Genomic DNA, 23,440 nt, shown 5'->3' on the forward strand with positions numbered 1-23,440 from the left:
GAAATTACTGTTTGGGTGGAACTTGGTTGGGAATAATGTATAACATTAACACGCAAGAGCCAAGCAAATGTTAAAAAGTAAGTTCCCAACTGTGCATTTTTGACACTTTTGTAAAACTGAATATCCTTCTGTGGGTAATGGAATACGTTGCCAGACTTTTGCTATTGTGCCACAGACTGTATTCTGCTGTAGGATACTGTGTACTGTGGGTAAAATTTATAATCTACCTGTATAGCTGCAGTGAGAACTTATGATGAGCTGTGCAAGTCAGTTGTATTTTACATCATTGACAGATATTTAACTATTTTGGTACACATTTCTCATGTCAACCAAAGAATGGCACATAAAGTATTAGCTTTATATGACCTGAAGATACACCTCCAGGGTATGAAACTAGTTATCACACAGTGAAAACACAATAAACAGCTATTGCAGATTTGAACTTCCACTCAGTTTAATATAGACTATTTTACCCTCTCTGATTTTAAATTGTTTGATTGTTTTTCACATTATGTACAAGTTCTTCAGCTGTGGTGCCCAACCTTAAGGTTATTTGTAGTATGTCATATATAGGAGTACAATAGGTATCAGTGTTTGGTGCCTATTAATATTATTTATTTTGAGGACACTGTGGTATGTTGCACCAAAAGATCCTATAAATATTTCATCAGGGTTGACTTACATTTTTCTCAAGTGAACTTTTGTGCATACTTTAAGAATAATACTGTTAATTGTTGATAATGGAAACTATGCCTATGTACTGCTGCAGAATCCAGAAACTTACTTCTGGCAATCAGCTGTAAACATCTCCGACATCACCTAGCTCATAGAGATGAACTGCGTCTCTGTACAGACATTCTTTCTGAAATACTTAGCTTCCTTTACAAGCAAAAACAAGCTCAGGAACAAGGAAAGGTAAGTCTTCTTCAAAATATGTATTGAAAATGATAAAAATTATGTTTGTTTTCTAGTTTAATGATTTTCTGTTTGAGATTTTTACTGGTTTTCTGCACTTATATGGGACTATACAGAATGGTTGTAGTTATCACATGCTTTTTAATAGGGAGCATTTAATATGAGAGATATAACTATATATTCACAACATTAAGTACAAGAATTTCTTTGAAGTGTTTTCTGCCATCTACTTCACAAATAATGTATGAAAGGTATTCATGTAGCATTTTCAGATGCCATTTAAGTAGTGATAATTCAGTGATTTCATTAATTGACATGTAACTGCTATGAATTTTAATTACAGGTTAATAATTGCTTGCACCATGATGTTGAAATTTTGTGCTTGAATACATTGGAAATGCTAATACAGACTGTTCTCATCATTATAGATCGTTCTGCATCAGTTTTGGTGAGTGACCATTGAATCATTAATTTGATATGCTTTGTTAGTTTAAGTTCTTACTTAAATTATAGGAACTTCTTAAAACTCTGCATCATTATTAAAACACACAGTACTATATCAGAGAGAAACAATACTTTGTGAAAGGTTTCAATCTTCATTCTAAATTACTTATACATTGTCCGCTTTCATTTCAAGTTCCTCCTTTGGCTGAGAATAAGTTATGTGAAAGGAAAGAACACATATATTTTACAAGTGAGGATTACTATTAAAAAAGTTGCCCTCAACCTGAAGGTTGATTTGAGTACTACAGTGTTTCACTAGACATAATCCAATTGGGGGTATTATTCCTATTTCACAGAATTTTGACAAGAGTAAATTAACATTATACTGAAAATATTATGTGATCCACATTATGGTTGCAATACAAAATTTTAATTCACTTCCATTGTATATTCCACTGTCTCCATGCAATATTTTTTGCTCAAGTCGTTCTGCCCAAAAGCAGCAATCTAAACAGGTATAAGATATTTACAAGTTTTCTGAATTGACTTGTGAATAGACTCCTGTTGTGGCAAGCAAGAGGTACAGTAGTCAAGCAGCAGGACTGTAGCATAATCCCCCCCTCCCCCAATTTGTCATTCGCTTCTGTAACTTTTTACCCATGTCTGATAGTGCCATGCTAAAGTTTCATTTGGAATCATACAAGGAAGATTTTATTCATCTTCTAAAGACTTCAGTTGTTTTTTGCTTTAATTACAAGAAACATGCATTAGATAAATTATAGACGGGCCTCTAAATATAAAATTGGATTTTTTATCTGAAACTGTATGATTGATTATATTGCCCCCACTTAATGCATTGTCAACATAGAGATTCAAAGTTGTAGTCAGTGTGTAAGGCTGTAAGATTCCTGTGACATATACTATTTTATAACTGTTTCTTTTATGCCTACAGGGTTCTCTTGTGTCTTGCCTTGTTGGATTGCTGCAGCTGTTGGACGAATTTCATTACAAGAGATTATGGGAGCATCTTAGTGACAGAAAGTCTCAGAAGGACTTCCTGCTTAGAGTATTTTTAGTATTTCGATTATTAGTGCGACAGGAAGTTTTCCCTCCTGACTGGCTTGTCATGCGCATGGTAGCCAACAATGTTATGCTAAATGCTCTTCGTGAACTAGCACAGCCACTGACATTTAATTTCCTTGACAGCTGTTGCCACTTTGATAGTGAGGTATGTTTCCATTTGATTACCATAATTATTATGTATGTCCTATCAGTGTAATTTCGTTCTGTAATCTGGTGAATCAATTATGAGGTATGGGTGTATTTCAGAATTCAGCTAAATTTATTATAAGCAATAATGAAAAATTATGATGTTATGTGTAATAACTACAAGCTCTGAGATTACACTTTCTTCAGTACAATATTTCATTAACAACTGTAACAATGGGTGGTAGTCTGACTATGCAAATAGTAAGAAATCGTTTTTTCTTATAAAAATAACAAACAGTAAGCTCTTGTACCATGTTGTGTTGACCATTTCTTTTTGTGCTGTATGTTTTATAATTCTATTATCTTAATCTTCTTGTATACTGCCTCTTTCTCCTTTCTCTCAGTCTGTTTTCATTTTCTCTTCCTTTAGTTCATACAGATGTGTCAATTACATATTGAGATCCTTCCATAACTGCCAAAGAACAAGTTATTCAACATTTGCAAAAAGACAGAGACAAACCATGCAATCCCTGTAATCTATTCATTGCTCTTAGCTTACACTTATGTCTATACTACCCTTTCTTTTGTGATTGTACAAGGCATGTTCAGCATATACACACATAATTTTTCAATGAATGTCCTGATAGTAAGACAGTGAATAAAAAAACCTCACTTGCTCATTCTAAAACTATTTTTTGGCTTTTGTGAAAGGAAAACTGTGATACAAAATGTCATACACTTAAGGTATAATCTGATGTCAAAGTGACACCATTCACTTAGCATACAAAACTGGAGATAATATTAGTAATCTATTTGTGGTATATTCATTGCTAATCACCTATAGTTAGAAATTAAAAACTCTTGGCAAATAATCTGACAAACACCATGACAAATGTGTGAGAAGATGACGAGTTGACACACTGGTAGGTGTTGAAACTGAAGCTTTATACTATCCCAGTGAATTCTCATCATTTCCTTTGACATAGCAAGAGAATTAAAGAACGTTGTTGCATTATTGTGTTGAAACATCAGTGGCAGACTGGACATATGGACTATCTGTGAAAGATGAGCACTATACAATTTCTTTAAGAGCTCAGATGCAGTACGCAAATATTTTGCAATGTATTATGGAATCTTCCAGAGTTAAGAGGGGTAACATAATTTGTCTAGTAGTCGATAGGAGTTACACGCATGAACTATTTTTCCTTGGACCAAGAAAAATGTCTATGTGGAAAGTTATGTTGAGTATTCTGTAGGAAAGCAAATGGATACTACTTATTTTAAAAGGTGTAACACCTTTAAGTTCTTAAAAGTTATATGAAACCAGAAATGAGATGAAAGCTAGAAGGATTTGAACAGAGAGTTACTTGCCGGAATGATCATCCACAACTGCCAGTATTTAGATCAGTGTATGCACGCCTTCCTTTACTTGTCTTTTTGTTGGGACTTGAGTGCTAATAATCACTGATTTATTGAAGTTGTTCAATGAGTTCACAAAGGAACGCAATTTCCAACCAATTAAGGAGCTTAGCAGGTAATAAACTTGTCACTGAGACAGCAACCAAATGAAATTTCATTTAAGACCATCATCGTACAATCCAAGAGGAATGATCTGACATACTACAACGTCCCATACATATCACAAAATGACTATGATGAGAAAATCAGATAAATTAGAGCTGATGCAGAGGCTTAGTTAGAGTCATTCTTCCCACGCACCACTTTTGAATGGAATGGGGATGAGGGTAAACAATACTGGTATCAAAAGTGCCAACCTCCTCACATGATAAGATATTTGTGGAGTACAAATGCAGCTGTAGATGTTGATCATAGGTGGAAAGAATTGGAAAATAGAATTGGTGAAGTCATAATTATCAAATAGATGTCAGTACACAGTTTCTTTGTTATAATGTTGAACTGAAAAACAGTAGGGTATCTACTTTCCTTAGTTTCCCAACATTGCTGCATATATGTTTCATATCTTGCATTCTGCATTAGCAGACAACAAAAAGCAAGTGCACATGCGTGTGCGAGCGCACACACACACACACACACACACACACACACACATCTTTTTTTAGATAAACTTGTACCTACATAAAAACATGAATATTTGATAAATACATACACAGAACAACTTCTTATTGCATACAGAATATTAAATAATGTACAGGTAATGCTGAAATAAATCAATTAATTACTTATGATGATATTGTTACTTTTCTGCAACTGACCTATTATTAATCAGAATCCCATAAAACTAACTATTTCACATATAAAATGATCACATTCATGAAGCTTCTTCATCTGAGTGTAGCTTACTGATTGCAAAGTGAACAAAAATCTTCAATAGTGAAGTGAGAGAAAGCGTGTCATAACAACTGTTAATGAGTTAAAATAGATTTTTTATTTCAGTCATAACTGCTAAATGAGAAAGTGGTTTTGACTAGTTTTGACCATTCTCAAATCTGTATTGGTTGTTTGCCATTTCCCATACAACAATTGTCATCATGAGTGACTTCCTAAAAATTTGCATATTATAAACAACCTATATAGTTCTCAATACAGCCTCGGACAGCAGAAAGTTTTCATGATCACCTTTATGATTTTGCATCTGTGACTGAAATAAATAATAAGTGTTAATTTTGTACATGTCTATTCCAGTCTGTTAAAAATTGTATGCTTTTTTTTCAGCTGTGGAGCAGTTATTTCAACCTAGCTGTTGCCTTTTTAACACAACCATCTCTACAACTTGAAAAGTTTAGTGAAGTGAAAAGAGAAAAGATAATAGAAAAGTGTGGAGACATGAGAGTTCTAATGGGATTTCAGATTCTTTCAATGTGGTCAAGCTTAGGTAAGAGATGGAAGATAGTAAATGTTATGTTATTAATTATTTGTACATTGAGAAATAGTTACCAAATTTTTTGTATCTTAGAGTGTTGTATTTCATCCCAAGATTACTGTTACTTTTGTAAACACATTTATCATTGTCATAGATGTTTGTATCACCAACAGAATCAAGAGTTGTATTGTATGGTTTCATTCTACACAGTTAAGCAAGCAAAACATAACTTCATACATCATTGTCTTAGTATTCATAAAGAAATCCACCTTGAAAACAGTAACTGGTGGAGGTCTTTTCAACTGCTAGAAATGAATTATGATCTCCTAGAACAAATAATTTTCTCAAAAGAAATTAAGGAAGAGACAACTTGGAAAAGTGGAGAAAGTGGGAGAAGTAGTAGACAAAATGAAAAGTCACTCATGACCAGGAATTGAGAGAGGCATACATAAACAGGATGTGTAATTTATAAAGTAAATAAGTATTCATATATTGAGGTAGTTATTTGTAAGAGCTTCTCTGTTAATTATTAGTTCATTTAGTAAATTTAAATTTTACTACTGTTTCTGTAACTGAATAGAGCATTGAAAGGAAATCATATTTGGGACATACAGAAAATTCTGGTGTAGCTTTGCAATTACTGTGAAAAAGACTTTGTGTGAAAAGCATAACGAGAAATGAGCCATATGAAGACGAAAAATGATATTGTGAAATCTTCATAACGTGTACTTTAATAAAAATTCAAAACAAACAAGAACTGATGCTTATTTTTGAGCACCTGACTGTGAAGGTCTGCTAATCATGGAAAAAGGCATATGGGACTAAATAAAGCAACATGTATTCTGTGAGAATGTGAGCAATAGTCAGCAGAAAATAATAAACAAGGTAATTAATTAAAGGAGCAAAGGTAGACATTTTATTCCAATGTGGTTTCGTACTCATAAAAAATGCAGATTCAGTTTAGAGACTGTCATGATGAGTACCTAAACCTATTGTGAGGATTCCATTGAGTCTTGTAGATGAAATGAGTGGTGCATAGAACATAGAAAGAGTAAGATCTGGTCCGAGCTGCCGGAGATGACATTCATGTGTGTGTGAGGTTCGCTTGCTTGTGTGGATGAATGCATGTGTGTGTTTCCTTTTCTGAAGAACGTTTTGGCCAAAAGCTAATGGGTAGGTGTCTTTTCATTGTGCTTGTCTGCAACTCAACACGTCATCTTTATGGTGAGTAGCAATCTATCTTTTCCTTATATTGTTGTCATAGGGAGAGTACTTTCAAAAGATGTACATGAAAGGATTTTGGAAGATCATAATTAAAATAAGTCTCACAACTTTTAGCAACCCTTATAATCATGCCAGTGTTCTCAAACAATTTATAGTTCATGCTGGTTTCAGAATATCATGTGTAAACAACAATAAAATAACAGTTACTACTGCTGTTAAAGCACACTGAAGGGTTAGAAGCAGGCCAACAACTACCACTGAGTTGCACTGCATACTTGATCCATGAGTAGTATTCATAAACAATGTATTGAAAATCCGTAGTTTCTTAACAAAAAAAATCATGACCTTTGTATGACCTATCAGATCTTGAAGTGTGGCAGTAAGGACTTGAAACATCCTTTACAGTGTCCAAATGACTACTTGCTCCACAATAAATCTAAAAAGAAACAAGTGACTGATCTTAATTTTCTTCTACACAGATGTTGTTTATCATTAATAGCTTCGTGTTAGCCAGCACTTGTGTGTGTGTGTGTGTGTGTGTGTGGGGGGGGGGGGGGGGGGGGGAAGGATCTTGAGGCAGCTTACAAACTTTTCTGTATGTGCTTCCAACCCACACAGATGTAAAAGTAACCTGTTTCACTTTGCAGCTATAATTGAGTTATAGGGGATTGCATATGAGGGACAGTCAGATGAGAATAAGACAGATGGGAAAAATGTAAGTAAACAGTTTATTATGTTTAGATTAGATTAGTTTTTCGTTCCATAGATCTGTGTTGAGGAGATCCTCGTGGATGTGGAACATGTCACCTTTTTTATTTTTTTATATATATTTTTAAAGTTGAAATAACAATACTAATAGTATAAATATATACAACACATAATTTGTTTCTATTAAAAAATCCGTCAATGGAGTAGAAGGAGTTGGCCACTAGTAAGTCTTTCAGGCTCCTTTTAAACTGATCTCTATTTTTAACTGAATTTTTTATGTTTGCTGGCAAATTATTGAAGATGAGTGTTCCTGAGTAGTGGACCCTTTTTTTAACTAGAGTAAGTGCTTTTAAGTCCTTGTGCAGGTCATTTTGTTCCTGGTATTGTATGTATGAACTGAGCTGTTTGTTGGAAAAAGAGATATATTATTTAGGACAAATTTCATTAAGGAGTAAATATACTGAGAAGCAGTAGTTAGTATACCCAGTTTTTTGAAGAGGTTTCTACAAGACATCCGTGAGTTTACTCCACAAATAATACGTATTACACTCTTTTGGACTCTGAAAACTTTTGTTTGACTTGAACCCCAAAATATTGTACCATATGACATTATGGAATGAAAGTAGGCAAAGTATGCAAGCTTTTTCACTTTTATGTCGCCTATGGCTGCTAACACTCGAATTGCAAATACAGATTTGTTAAGGCATTTCTGCAGTTCTGTGGTGTGCTCCTCCCAACTGAATTTATTATCAAGTTGTAATCCCAGGAATTTAAGACTGTCAACCTCTTCTATCTGCTCTTCTTCGTACTTTATGCATATGCTGGGTGGAAACCTCTTACAGGTTCTGAATTGCATATAGTGAGTCTTTTCAAAGTTTAATGTCAGTGAGTTGGCTTTAAATCATTTATTAATATCCATGAAAATATCATTAGCAGGTCTTTCTAGAACTACACTCGACATGCTATTTATTGCAATACTGTACTTGTGTCATCTGCAAACAAAACAAACTCTGCTTCTGGCAGTGTAACTGATGAGAGATCATTGCGAATGGTCCTCGCCGATACCCCAGGAGCAACAGTGTCCCTAATTTGCTGGGAAGTGGCGGTGCGGTCCCCTACGGCACTGCGTAGGATCCTACGGTCTTGGCGTGCATCTGTGCGTCGCTGCGGTCCGGTCCCAGGTCGACGGGCACGTGCACCTTCCGCCGACCACTGGCGACAACATCGATGTACTTTGGAGACCTCCTGCCCCACGTGTTGAGCAATTCGGCGGTACGTCCACCCGGCCTCCCGCATGCCCACTATACGCCCTCGCTCAAAGTCCGTCAACTGCACATACGGTTCACGTCCACGCTGTCGCGGCATGCTACCAGTGTTAAAGACTGCGATGGAGCTCCGTATGCCACGGCAAACTGGCTGACACTGACGGCAGCGGTGCACAAATGCTGCGCAGCTAGCGCCATTCGATGGCCAACACTGCGGTTCCTGGTGTGTCTGCTGTGCTGTGCGTGTGATCATTGCTTGTGCAGCCCTCTCGCAGTGTCTGGAGCAAGTATGGTGGGTCTGACACACCGATGTCAATGTGTTCTTTTTTCCATTTCCAGGAGTGTATTTTCCAGTAAAGAAAGATCCCTTTCTTCAACAGGTAATGAACTTGATCTTGCACTATCTCCCTTGACAACATTTTTGTTTTTGTCTGCTGTTTTGCAGTCCATATACATTGAGAAAAACTATATAGTCAACACTTGTGAACTTCCATGACTGTATACTGTATAGTACAATTTGTCTGACTGGCATACCTATCTCTCTCTGACTGTTACTAGCCATATTGACAGCCAACTATACAGATAAGCATTTTGAAGATGATATCTATCAGCTGCTTCTTCTTGCCTATTTCATCCAACAATTAAAAATCCTTGTTTTTACAGCTACAGTCTTCTCCCATTTCCCTCTCATTATACAGCACACTAAAGTTTCTTCTCTCCCATCAGCTGCTGGTAAAATGTATAAGTAATAAATGTGAATCAACAGAAAATGGTTCCCTTGTGAAGCCTTAATCATCACTCTCATTATAATACAAAACATGATGATCAACATAAAGTTATCTACTTAGTAAAAGGTTAGAAACTTGCAGTTTATACACAGATACATGTAGCATGAAACTACAGTAGTCAAAGAATGCTTGTCACAAGATATTTCTTGTATTGAAAGCAAAATTTGGTAACATATAAGAGTTATTTGCTCTAATTGAATCATCATTTACATCATCTGCATTACCAACATCTTAGATTGTATCATCATTTTACAGTATTAATTCATTTTCCTAACTACCATTTAATTATCACTGATATTTAATATTTGTGTGATGAGCTACAATTTATGTTTATTTTTCCTAAGGCAGTACAACTTTCAAACACCATGTCCATCTTGATTTGCATGTTACCATGTTTTATTCATCGTGTATGGGCCATGTGAGTTAACAGATTGGTGTCTTGCACCATCCGTTGGTGGCAGAGGTAACCAATTGGACACTAGATGTAGTTGATGACAAACTGTACTGTTCCACCATATTTCAGAAACAAAGCTTGTGGAGGTTACCAACAAAACTTCACTTTGTAGAGTTTAACAACTTGGCCTCATTTGCAATCTTTCCTAATACCCTATACACATTCATGATGCATACAAGCTTAATTTTCTGTAACTGATGATGATATTTTTTATTTGAAATAAATGAAAATAATGCTATAAATTTGATTATGACTCTTACTAGTTTGGCATGCAAAGTAAAACTGTTATCTGACTTCTTAGTGGTGGTCATCAAAATAGGAGAGCTTATCAAATGATCTTAGTTGCACAATGTATTAGGTCATTTAGGTGTCCAGACCGCATTGAACTCATCACATAGTAGAGTTGGTGTGGTTCATTAGTGTGGAATAGCACCACTCTTTGGAGATTGCCAGACTCTGAGAAACTACAGCAAAATTTCCTTGTTTTAGTCTTTGTCAGTATATTTGACTGCAGCAGTTCATCAGTTTTCCAAATTGAATTTGACATTTGTATTGGATGGTCTGATGCATAAGAGGTGTGAGAACTGCTTGTTCATCCATGTCTTCCATTTGGATGAGATCTGACAGTTTTTGAAACTTCTGGTGACATATATTGGTTTGACTCGCCCTCTCATGGACTTCAGCTATTTAATGGGGAAATCAGTGTTATTTTATAAGTGCATAAAAGTCAAGATGTATGTGGTTGCATAAAATACATTTTTACTATTCCATAAAATTAAATGCATTTAAAATTCTATGAATTTTGATTAGAATTTTCTTTTCATAGCACTGAAATATGGAAAGCAGGTATCTGTCACAGTTATATTTTTAAAATAGACATTCACATCATATTTAGGGTATTTGCACCTCTCATTTTCAGATGGAAGCATTTCATTTTTACATGTGTATTTCAGCTGGATGAGAGTGCTAACTTTCAAAATGCTTTGTGGATAGTAATAAAAATTTGGATGATACTAAAAACTGTTTTATATTAATTTTTATCATGAATAGTCACTGCATTTCACTCCAAAACAAACGGAATATGGCTGTCTCATAATATAATGTGAGAATTTGCTAACTCCAGAACATTTAAGTTAGCTATCCTCTATCTCAGTTTCCCATTTACATATATGTTTGTCTTAACAGCTCGATGCAGTAGTGCAAGAATTATCTCAGGTGATACAAAAATTTCAGAAGTGTCTTTGTTCATACAAATGTTGAGGCAATAAGATGTATGTTACACAGTTGCTTTTAATTTTATGAATTACAGTAGGGAAACTGGTTTTCTCAGTTAGACACACTTTTTTTGTTATAGGAGAGCACAAAATAAATTTTATTCCAACAATGGTTGGACCCTTCTTGGAAGTAACCTTGGTACCAGAAGCAGAACTGCGTAAGGCAACTCTGAACATATTTTTTGATATGATGGAATGTGAACAAAAAGCAAAAGGAAATTTCAAGCAAGTGAGTGTTAGACGCTGTTGAAGTATAATGACATAATTATGATTATCTTATAACTTTATTCACGTGGTAATTTTAAGATAACTGTGTTCATGTCTTTCAATATTCTCCACACTGTGATAATTTTTATTATTTTTCTTCCTCTTCAGGTAGAGTCTGAGCTCATCGATAAGTTAGATATTCTGATTAGTGAAAATAAGGGGGATGATGAATACAGGCAGTTGTTCAATACAATGTAAGTAATTATTATTATTTATTCATTTATACTATTATTTCTTCAATTTTTGTGTGTGTGTGTGTGTGTGTGTGTGTGTGTGTGTGTGTGTGTGTGTGTGTGCAGATTGCAGATGATTAAATTATTATGAAAAGGTTGGTTCTAATTTTTCAAAATTCTTCAGCTGGGTGAAACCATTGGTAAATGCAAAATTATTTAAAACATCTAGTAGAAACTGCCATGAATGGAAGTATACAATAATGGAAGTAAAAACATTCTAGTAAACATGGGTTTGCAAACAAACTGTATGTAAGATAATTCTCGGTGTAGTTGATCTGCATTAGAATTGTGGAACCTGTTTTATGCTGGCATATTATGACATTTTTCTGGAGAGTGAGACTCTTCTCTGTAGGAATTAACATTTGTTCCAAAAACAATGCTCATGTAAAACCCAGCTTGCTCTGTTCTTTCACAAGACTGTGAAGACAGTAGATATTTGTACCCAGGTAGGTGCCATATTCCTTGACTTCTGTAAGGCATTTGATACTGTTCTGCACTGCATACAGAATGTCAGACTAACTGTGTGACTGGACTGAAGCGTTTCTAGTAAACAGAACACAACATGTCATGCTCTATGGAGAGAAGTCTTCAGTCATAAAATGAACTTTGGATGTACCCCAAGGAAGTGTTACATGTCCATTCCTTTTCACAATGCATATAAATGGCAAAGTAGATAACACCATAAATTATTTTAGGCTTTTCGTCAGTGATGTTGTGATACACAGAGATATCCCAATGCTGAAAATTTTAGCCAGATGCAGGAAGACCTGTAGGGGACTGATAGTTGAAACAGGGAGAGGCAGTAGATCCTCAACATAAAAAAGTAATGTATTGTATATATGTAGGCAGAAAGATCTATTATTGTATGATTATATGACTGAGAACAATCACTGGAAGCAATTACCTCCACAAAATATGTAGAGGTATGTGTACAGAGCAATTTAAAGTGGAATGACCAATTAAAACTAACTGCTGGAAAGAAGGTACCTGACCGAGATCTATTCCAGAAGAGCAGCATATTTCATTATTGATTCATTTAGAAAGCCCACAAGTATGATGGAGATGCTTGGCCAATTCCAGTGGCAGACATTGCGAGAGAGGTGTTCTGCATCACGATGTGGTTTACTGTTATAGTTCCATACATTCCTAAAAGATTCAACAAATATATTGCTTCCTCCTACGAATATCTCTTGTAAAGACCATGAAGATAAAATTAGAGAGATGTGAGCTCACATGGATGCTTGCCGATAATTGTTCTTCCCACAAACCATTTACATCTGGAACAGGGATGGGAGAAGTGACAGAAGAACACAAAGTACCCTCTGCCACACACCAGAAGGTGGCTTGCACAGCATAGATATGGATGTAGATGTAGAAATGTGTGATTATGAGCTGCCACTCAATACCGTGTGAAATATGCTCCCAGTTAGTTAAAATATGTTTAAAACACGAGCCATGGGTGAAATTCGAGCCCAATTTGTACAGACGAGGACAGTATTTCATACTGAAGTCAGTGGCAGTGCATAAATGAAAGTGGAATGAAAGGCTGGTAAATAAGGAAGGAATTTGACTGTGCTGTTTTCCAAAGAACTGTCTCAGCATTGGCAATAACAGATGTGTTAAAGCACAGAGCATGATGATACTCGTGCGATTTGTTCTTGAGACCTGTTTTGATGTGGTGGACCTCTATAATCCACACTTACAGGAAACACAATGATAGCATTAGGTTTAGGCTTAATCTCTCAGTGTAAAGGCATCATGGAGTTGCTTGGCAATATTGAAAGAGCTTTAGACAGGACATTGATTTCACAATACACCATATTGATATCTACATTCAGATCAGACATAAGCCATCAATTAGAATTCAAAAAACATTCAAAATCTCTTACAAATACCTCATTCAAGCATTTTTTTAAAAAAAGTGAAGAAACCCAGGAATTGCAAGATCATAGAGTGAGCTGTTTCTATACAGTGCCCATATTAATTAAATGGAATGGAAAGTTGGTGACATTTGTATCAGGCATGTTTTTTGATATGAGGGGTAGCAACTGGTAGCACAACAATTTTAATTGATTCTGATGATATGAGCCAAAATTTACTTGAACTATGTAATCATGACGGACCATCAACAGAAAACATGCAATATCCTTGTCTGAGGCTTGCATACCTGATCATCTTCTAGCTACTTGACAGGCAACAGAAAAAAAGGTCAAGGGGGTTCTCACAATTGTGTTGTAGTTTCAGTGCTGGTTCACCACAATTATAATTCCCACTTGACAGAAAGCCTTAGAAAGCATTTCAGTACTTTAGGAAAATACTTCATATATTTTTAGCACAAAGTATTCAGTAAATGTTTTATATACTTTTCTCATATTTACACTTTATGTAATACCAAATCTCTAAGAGTTTTGACAGAGTATTAGTCTGTAGGAAGTCTCTCTCTCTCTCTCTCTCTCTCTCTCTCTCTCTCTCTCTCTCTCTCCCTCTCTCTTGGTAAGGCAGATTATTTTTGTGCCTTTCATCAAACTATTGCCTTACCTCATCAGCTAGTGGGATATCACAAAAACCAGCAAGTAATCCACAGCTATGCCATTTTCTGTGGGTTGAATCTGTATTAAAAATGTGTTTTCCCTTTCATCTTGAAAAGTGGAGAGTGTTTCAATAGAGCATAATGTACCAAGGAATACATAATTTTTTGTTGGTACTTTATCTAGTGACTGATTTTAGAATCACATGAAGGAAATCACACTAGAGACCATCATAAGCAGTTCCCACCTTTTACTATAGTTTTTGCTGTTGTTAGAAATGAGGTTGTTTTTTGCACAGAATGAGGAAACATTTCACTCAGTACGCATTTAAGTTCTGTGTAATATACAGGTTGACCCAAGAGTCCATTAACATTTTAAAAAAATCAATAACATTATAGAACAATATTGTCACAGAATCAGCTGAGTAGCTCCGTGGTGTTGTGGTTATGATCCTAGACTGTTGCATGGAGGGTTGCGAGTTCAACACTCACATGGACAGTACAATTTTAATTTCTATATTCGGTTTGATTACATTCTAGAAGTATCCACAAATGTCAAGAATCATTGTACGGGTAGGTTGTGTAGCTTCATATATACTGTATGTGTTCTGGCCAGAGGCAGTTTGCTCTGCGCTCTTATATGTGCAAGTGCTGAATAAACCTTTGGTAAGGCAAGTTAGTGTTCATCATTCATCTAATTACACCTTATTCTACGTGACATTATTCTGGTGGAGGCGCCAGGTATTGGAACTTGTCATAGTGCATATTATTGATGACACAGTGGCTCCCATCAGGCCACAACAGAGCCGCCTTTTACTTGGCGAGAAACCTGAGTTCGAGCCATATTCAACAGATCACAATCTATTGGAGACAGAAGAAGAGGACATTACGATGACAGCAACTGTGTGTCACCACATGAGACATCATTCTGGGTTCTCTGGTGATGATGGCCAAGATCCAAACAAGTGGGATGACACCGTGTGTTTGGCTAACATATTTTTCTACTTGGAGGGCACTGCCAAGCAATGGTGTGAGAACAACGAGGAGAAGTTCACAAACTGGGAAGTATTCCAGGTGGAACTGTGCAAGTATTTTGGAAGTGTGCAAGTATTTAAGTGACACACAACGACAGAAGTGCAAGGCTGAAGATAAATTAAAGTGCAGAGCACAGCGTCCAGGAGAAACTACAGCATCCTACATTCAAGATGTCTTGGAGCTGTGGAAAATAGTGGATCCTAGAATGAAGGAGGAAGATAACGTTGCACATCTCATGAAGGGTGTTGCTGAGGACATGTATCAAGCCCTACTTCTGAAGGAGGTTTCGAAAGCAGATGACTTAATAAAATGGTGCTAGTATATCAAGACAATGCATCAAAAAAGAATTACGTGCAAGAAGTTTGAATGGCTTCCAAATGTTGTATCAATGTCTGTGATGTAGGAAACAACTGATTCCACAAGTGTTTTTTGTCAGATAGTGAGAGAGGAAGTTCAGAAGGCACTTGGATTGCACGGCGAGCAAAAAAACCAAGACACTTCGAGGAGCAAGTGGAACAGACATTGAACCCAATCTCTCATCCTTCATTTCCCTTTAAAATGGTGAGAAAGTCAAGACCCAGGTAGAGTTATGTTCCTACAATGCCGCATGAGGAAACTGTTTGGGCACCAAGGAAGTCTGATGTCTGGAGGACCCAGGATAACCAACCAGTGTGTTTCCACTGTGGACAACTGGGACACGTGGTGCACTATTGTTGAGAAAGGCAGCAGATATTTGATGATGTCTGTGCCAGAAGACAACAGGCCAATCTTAGCCAATTCCAACTCCGGGATGACGAAGATGAATAAGAAGATGTGGGTGCAGGACGACGTAGGTCACCATCGCTGCAAGCTAGCTGCTGGAGAGGACTCTCCCCAACATGCTGATCAAGGTCTCCATCACTGTTTAGAAACTCCAGCCAATCATCTAGCTGCTGCAATCTGGAAAACTGAAGGATGCAACCTTCTTCGGGGGCGAGTCCACTGAAGAGAAAAATCCTCCACTGTCGATCACTACAAAAATGATAGGAAACCACATCAATATCCTCATGGATGACTGACCAGCCCAAGCTCTTTTGGGCTCTGGTGCATCACATTCAGTCATTTCGGAGAAGTACCATTGCCAGTTGCGGAAAACCATATTCGTTGACAGCAAAACATCTCTGCTGAAGGTGGCTAATGGGAAATATGTAAAATCTACAGGAATATGTATCATTCGTGTGGGTATATGTGGACATACACAGTCTTACAATAGTGTAGTCAAGACGTCATTCTCGAATGGGACTTTCTGAAAGCTTCTCAGGCAATTATAGATTGTGGTTGCTCGAAGATTATGCTAGAGAAGATGAGATACTGTGGGTAGGAAGATGCGCATCCGAGTTTGTGGAGACTATGTGTGCTGGATGAAGTGACCATTCCTGCAATCAGCGCTAGAAAGGTAACTGTCATGTGTTGTGCCCTGCATCAACCCATGGTTCTTGTAGTGGAATGTAAGAGAGGCATACCACTGAAGAATAAGTTGGTCATGCCAGCCTCTGTTGTCTCGTTTAAGAAAGTATTCGGTGAATTGTGGATAGTTAACAGTCACTGAGAACTGCAGATCCTAATGAGACACATGTGCATAGCAAATGCTGAGCTGTTAATTGAAGAATAGCTGAGCGCCATAGAAACCTCCCATGCTGAGTCTGTGGGTGAAATTAGCGCTACCACTATGAGACAAGATCTTCTAGCTCGACTATCACCAGATCTCACTAAGGAACATCGGAAGAAACTACTTGACATTCTTCAGGAGTTCTCTGAATGCTTCAATCCACAGGTGAAGAGCAAATTAGACAATTTGACGGTGAAGCACTGGATTAGCACTGGAGACCATCAACCAATAAGCCAGAGAGCATACTGTGTGTCAGCAATGGAATGTCGAATAATTCGCAACAAGGCAGAGAAAATGATGAAGAATGCCATCATTCAGCCTTCACAGAGCCATGATCATCACCAGTGGTCCTTGTCAGGAAGGAGGGTGGCAGTTGGTGCTTTTGTGTTGATTACAGGAGGCCTAATAAGATAACTAAAAACGACATTTACCCTCTTCCACGAGTTGACGATACACTAGATTGTCTAAAGGGTGCTAAGTTTTTCTGAACCATTGACATGTACTTGGGATACTGGCAAATCAAAGTAGATGAGGCTGATTGTGAGAAAACTGCATTCATCACCCCTGAGGGCCTGTATGAATTTAAGGTAATGCCATTTGGTTTGTGTAATGCACCAGCAACTTTTGAATGAGTGATGGATATTCTTCTAAGGCACCTGAAGTGGGCAGTGTGTCTTTGTTATTTAGATGATATTATAGTGTTCTCAGAGACATTTGATGAACATATAAAAAGACTGCGGCCGTTCTTAAGTGTCTCCAACAAGGTGGACTGAAAATTAATCCAAGAAAGTGTCTCTTTGGGGCAAAAGAAATAAAAATACTTGGACACTTTGTGCAACCAGACCCAGAAAAGCTGAGATCTATAATGGAATTTCCTATTACTAAAAGTATTAGAGATGTGAGAAGCTTCCTCAGATTATGTTCTTATTACTGTTGTCTTATCAAAGACTTTCGTATTAAAGCCAGGCCACTCCAAGAGTTGTTAAAAGCTGATGCAAAATTTATCTGGGGTGGTGCTCAACAATATTCTTTCGATGTCCTATGAAAAGGTCTGATGACTGACCCTGTACTTTGTCTGTACGATGAGAGAGCACCAACAGAACTACACACAGATGCCAGTGGGTATGGGACCGGTGCTGTTTGGGTGCAAATTTTGGGTGGAAAAGAGAAGGTTATAGCCTATGCTTCTAGGCCACTTACAAAAGCCAAGAGAAACTACTCAACTACAGAAAGAGAATGTCTTGCTGTGATCTGGGCCTTGAGCAAGTTTTGATAGTATCTCTATGGAAGGCCATTCACAGTTGATACAGACCATCATTCACTTTGTTGGTTGACTGGTCTTAAGGATCCAACAGGATGACTCACCAGGTGGGCATTACATCTTCAAGAGTACGTCATTACCATAGTGTACAAAAGTGGAAGAAAAACCAAAATGTCAACTGTCTCTCAAGAAACCCTGTGCAAGACCATCAAACTTTGATAAAGATAGTGTCAGTCTCATTGCACTCCTGGATCTCTCTGCTGAGCAGAAGAAGGACGCCACGACATCTCAAATCATGCTTGCCTTAAATCAGTCAGAGGATGTGAAATGACAGTTTAAGGTAGTTAATGGATTTCTTTGCAAGAAAAACTTTTATCCATTTGGAAAGAGGTCGCTACCAGTGATTCCTAAACACATACTCTTGGATGTTCTGCAGAAATTCCATGGCACACCTGAGGCTGGACATCTAGGATTTATTAAGACACACGATAGAATTTGCAAGAGATTTTTCTTGCCAAGTTTATTTGAGAGTGTCCATCGCTCTGGGTTGCACTGTCGAGAGTGCCAGGGGAGAAAGGCAGTTCCTCAGAAACCACCTGGCCAGCTCATACCAATTCCACCAGCCAAAACACCTTTCCAGCATGTTGGGATTGACCTCATTGGATGATTTCCAATGTCTGCTAGTGACAATAGATGGATTATTGTTTGCACTGATTATCTGACTCACTATGCCATTGCAAAACCAGTGAAGGCAGGCGAAGCATCCGAGGTAGCCCATCTCATCGTGGAAGACATTATATTAAAACATGACACCCCAAGGTCATTAATTACGGATTGAGGGTAAGTTTTTCAATCGAATCTTGTGGCAGAGATAAACCACTGGTGCAACATTACTGATCACATGATGACTGCCTACCATGCACAAGCTAATGGGCTTACTGAACGCCTTAATAAGACCTTGGCTGACATGCTATCAGTGTTTGTCAATGTTGAGCGGGTCATCTGAGATGAGGTGCTACCTTTCATGACGTTTGCCTAAAACACCGCCAAACAAGACACCACAGGATTTATGCCATTTTTCCTGATGCATGGGCGTGAGGCGACTACTATGATGGACACTGTGTTTTCACTACATCCTGATGATGTGGACAATGACTACATCTGCCATGTGTTAACCAGAGCTGAGGAAGCTCAGCAGTTAGATCGACTCCGCACACTGCAGGCTCAAGAAAATGATCGCTGAAGGTATGATGCGAGCCACCACCCTGTTGTCTGCCAAACTGGTGACCTCGTCTGGATCTTCACTCCTGTTTGGAAGGTCGGTCTCTCGGAGAAGCTCCTCAGGCACTACTTTGGACCTTATAAGGTTGTAAGAGAGAGTTGTCTGATATTACTTATGAAGTTGAAGATTTCAACCTCGACACAAGATGGCAAAAGCTCAGAGATACGGTCCATGGGCTTTGAATGAAGCCCTATAAGCATCCTGCAACCAAGAGTAAATTCAAAGCTCCAGCAACAGGCAACAAGTGGAAAGGTGATGAAGAGTGTAACAACAAAAGAAGTTCTAAGAATATCACGACCAGGGCGAGAATCAGTCACCAGGAGTCAGAGTTTGCAGGACCGATGACTCATCCCGGACTAGAACAATGTAACACTGAGATGCTATTCACTTAAGGTGGGAACAATGTCGCACAAGAAGCTGAGTAGCTCCATGGTGTTGTGGTTATGATACTAGAGTGTTGCATGGAGGGTTGTTTGTTCAAAACTCACCTGGATTGTACAATTTTAATTTCTATATTTGGTTTGAGTGCATTGTAGAAGTATCCACAAATGTCAAGAATCATTGTACTGGAAGGTTCGGTAGCTGTATATATACTGTATGTGTTCTGGCTAGAGGCAGTTTGTTCCGCACTGTTGTATGTGCAAGTGCTGAATAAACCCTCGTTAAGTGAAGTTAGTGTTTGTCATTCATGTAATTACACCTTCTTCTATGTCACAATATAGGTAGAGGAGTAAAAATTGACACACATACCTGAAATGGCATGGGGTTTTATTGAAACCAAAAAAGTGCACAAAATGACCAATAGATGGTGTTTCATATGATACAAAGGCAGTACTTAGCATAAAATTTGATTTTTAGCAATGATGGTTTTCTTTATACCAAATGCTCAACATATTCATCAACAATACCTGTAGTCAATGAACAATGTTATGAGTAGCACTGCACACCATATCAGCAGTTATGATGAGAACTTACCATTGGATGTTGTTTTTTAGCATCCCTAATAAGGTTGGATGCTCCCAGTAGACTTGTGACTTGAGGTAACACCACAACCAACAATCGCCCAGATAGGTGTCTGAGGAACTGGGAGCAAAGCATGATGGAAGTTGCAGCTCAGCACGCAGTCCTCACCAAATGATGTGCTCAAGAGCTCTTTCACATGTGTAGCAATAAGGAGTGGAGCACCATCCTACATTAAAGTCATACCTCCCAAAAGGTGTTTATCAGTCAGGCTAGGGTTGATATGATTCTGTAACATATCAATGTACCTCACATCCATCATGCTGACAGTTTGAAAAACAGCACCTGGCAATACCTCACAGCAAAAGGGTCCGATCATGATTGATGTGGTGAATACACAGCACGCTGTGTCTTGCTCATCATGCAATGGGGTTTCCATGACAGTTGTAGGATTTTTGGTAGCCCAAATTCTGCAGTTGTGTTTATTGACAGACCCTTGGAGTGTGAAATGGGCTTCGTTGGTCCACAACACGTTAGACAATTAATCGTCATCTTCCTTCATTTTTTGAAGTGCCTACACCACAGATGCTGTCTACATTACAAAATCGGTGGATTACAGATCTTGATGATCCTGGATTTTATACAGATAGCATTGGAGCATAATTCTTAGTGCTTTCAAAACTGTAGTGTGTGTGTGTGTGTGTGTGTGTGTGTGGACTGCGAGTGCAACATGCGACTTCATGAATGCTGACTTCATCATGTGAAGATAACCTGCTAAAGTCTCCATTTCTTATAAAATGTCTGAACAGCAGTAGCACTTGTGTTTGGTCACCTTCTGTGGGGCCCGTAGTGTAAACAATCTGTGGCTTCAAACTTCGTGATCACTTTCGTCTACCCATGATAATATCCTTCTTATGGTGATACAATCATAAAGGTGCACTAGCAGATTCTCCATTCTGATTGTTGTTGTTATGGTCTTCAGTCCTGAGATTGGTTTGATGCAGCTCTCCATGCTACTCTATCCTGTGCAAGCTTCTTCATCTCCCAGTACCTACTGCAGCCTACATCCTTCTGAATCTGCTTAGTGTATTTATCTCTTGTTCTCCCTCTTCAATTTTTACCCTCCACGCTGCCCTCCAATACTACATTGGTGATCCCTTGATGATCTCAGAACATGACCTACTAACCCATCCCTTCTTCTAGTCAAGTTGTGCCACAAGCTCCTCTTCTTCCCAATTCTATTCAATACCTCCTCATTAGTTACATGATCTACCCACCTAATCTTCAGCATTCTTCTGTAGCACCACATTTCGAAAGCTTCTATTCTCTTCTTTTCTAAACCATTTATCATCCACGTTTCACTTCCATACATGGCTACACTCCATAAAAAACGACTTCCTGACATTTAAATCTATACTCGATGCTAACAAATTTTTCTTCTTCAGAAACGCTTTCCTTGCCATTGCCAGTCTACATTTTATATCCTCTCTACTTCGACCATCATCAGTTATTTTGCTCCCCAAATAGTAAAACTCCTTTACTACTTTAAATGTCTCATTTCCTAATCTAATTCCCTCAGCATCACCCGACTTAATTCGACTACATTCCATTATCCTCGTTTTGGTTTTGTTGATGTTCATCTTATACCCTCCTTTCAAGACACTGTCCATTCCGTTCAACTGCTCTTCCAAGTGCTTTGCTGTCTCTGACAGAATTACAATGTCATCAGCGAACCTCAAAGTTTTTATTTCTTCTCCATGGATTTTAATAATAATCCATTCTGATAGGAAAGCTTCATTAACAGCTCCTTTTCCGGTAAAGTCAAGATGCCGTGGTTACTGGCACTGCTGACTCTCTGTCTCCCTACAAGTCATTTTATGCACAATTCTCATGCAGTCATACTGACATGTTGCTGTCCAGTGCCACCTGTCAGCCAGGTTTTGCATTAGTTTTGGTTTCAATAAAACCTCATGTCATTTCAGTTGTGTGTGTCAATTTTTACCTTTCTACTTGCATTATTCCCTGAATTAGTGCATTTCCAAATGTTAGTGGATTTTTAGGTCAACCTGTATTAAAACTATTTGGAAAGTGTTGTTAATTTTTCTGGTTCAGAATTTTATGTTGAGTGAAATGCTATATATTTCTAGAACTATTTACATAACATGTGGACAGTTGAGATGTAATTCGTTGGTCGTGCACCATCTTATACCTTGAAACAGAAGGTGGTCTTTACTGTGGAATGTGTGATACTTGCAAATGAACTGAATTTCTTTGATGTCTTAATATTTTTACCTGCCTTGATAACAGAAATTTATGTTAGTTTCAAATAGCTTCTATTACAGAATGTATTTAACTTTTAGATAGTGTTTGATAATTCTTCTGCTTAATTTCGTTTCGCTAACTGATTATTGGTGTGTATTGCAGTAATAATGCAACAGATAGACTATTAAATACAGTACTGACAAGATTTTCTAAGTTGCAACACTTTTAAATTTCAATTGAATATTTCTTCATAGGTACATGTCCATGTTGTACGTTGGAACATCTTTTCACGTTTGTAAAACCTTTATTTTCTAAAGTAATTTTTGTAATATCAGAGAAAGATTGCATCACAGAAAAAGTGAATACCATGATTTACAAATAGAACAAGAAAATATATTAAGCTTCTATTACAGGGCTGGATAGAGGCGAAATTCTTAAAAGTGTACCAAAGTAGAACACTCTCCCCCCAGTTTAAAAAACATTTTTCTTTTAATTTCAGAGTTCTTAATGTTTTCCTGTGGTATATGGTTTTGTGTTTCCATGTAGACATAGAATTCATAGTAAAGAATTTTCTTACAATGTCATAAAAATCTAATTTCTCTAAAAGAAAGAATTAATGAGAAAAAGTATTAATTGGATATCTGTTACTATAAATACTTCATGAAAGTTCATAGTGAAATGATTTCAGTCAGTTTCAGTCAGCATCATAGCTAAACTACATTTTTCCTTGTTTAATTATTCCAGTAGTAATTGTTGTACATTATTTCTTTCTTGCTAACAAGGGAACACTTAAGTGCAGTGTAAGTATGTATTTAAATTTGTGTGTATCTTGCACCTACTGA

At 37.5% G+C, this 23,440-nt stretch overlaps 1 protein-coding gene across 4 annotated transcripts in view; it reads left to right on the forward strand.

The window, feature by feature from the left end:
• LOC126299499 (dedicator of cytokinesis protein 3) overlaps window positions 1-23,440 on the forward strand; it is a 951,484-nt gene that overhangs the window by 855,950 nt on the left and 72,094 nt on the right. For 2 of the 4 annotated variants that reach the window (XM_049991443.1, XM_049991445.1), the window contains exons 19-25: window positions 770-915; window positions 1,259-1,363; window positions 2,312-2,587; window positions 5,263-5,422; window positions 11,204-11,352; window positions 11,499-11,584; window positions 23,381-23,398. In XM_049991443.1, coding sequence (XP_049847400.1) covers window positions 770-915; window positions 1,259-1,363; window positions 2,312-2,587; window positions 5,263-5,422; window positions 11,204-11,352; window positions 11,499-11,584; window positions 23,381-23,398 — 940 coding nt within the window. The remainder of the gene's footprint in view (window positions 1-769; window positions 916-1,258; window positions 1,364-2,311; window positions 2,588-5,262; window positions 5,423-11,203; window positions 11,353-11,498; window positions 11,585-23,380; window positions 23,399-23,440) is intronic. The other 2 variants (XM_049991444.1, XM_049991446.1) reach the window with 1 other exon arrangement.

This window comes from Schistocerca gregaria, chromosome X (assembly GCF_023897955.1).
Source record: "Schistocerca gregaria isolate iqSchGreg1 chromosome X, iqSchGreg1.2, whole genome shotgun sequence".
In the NCBI taxonomy this organism is placed as follows: Eukaryota; Metazoa; Arthropoda; class Insecta; order Orthoptera; family Acrididae; genus Schistocerca; species Schistocerca gregaria.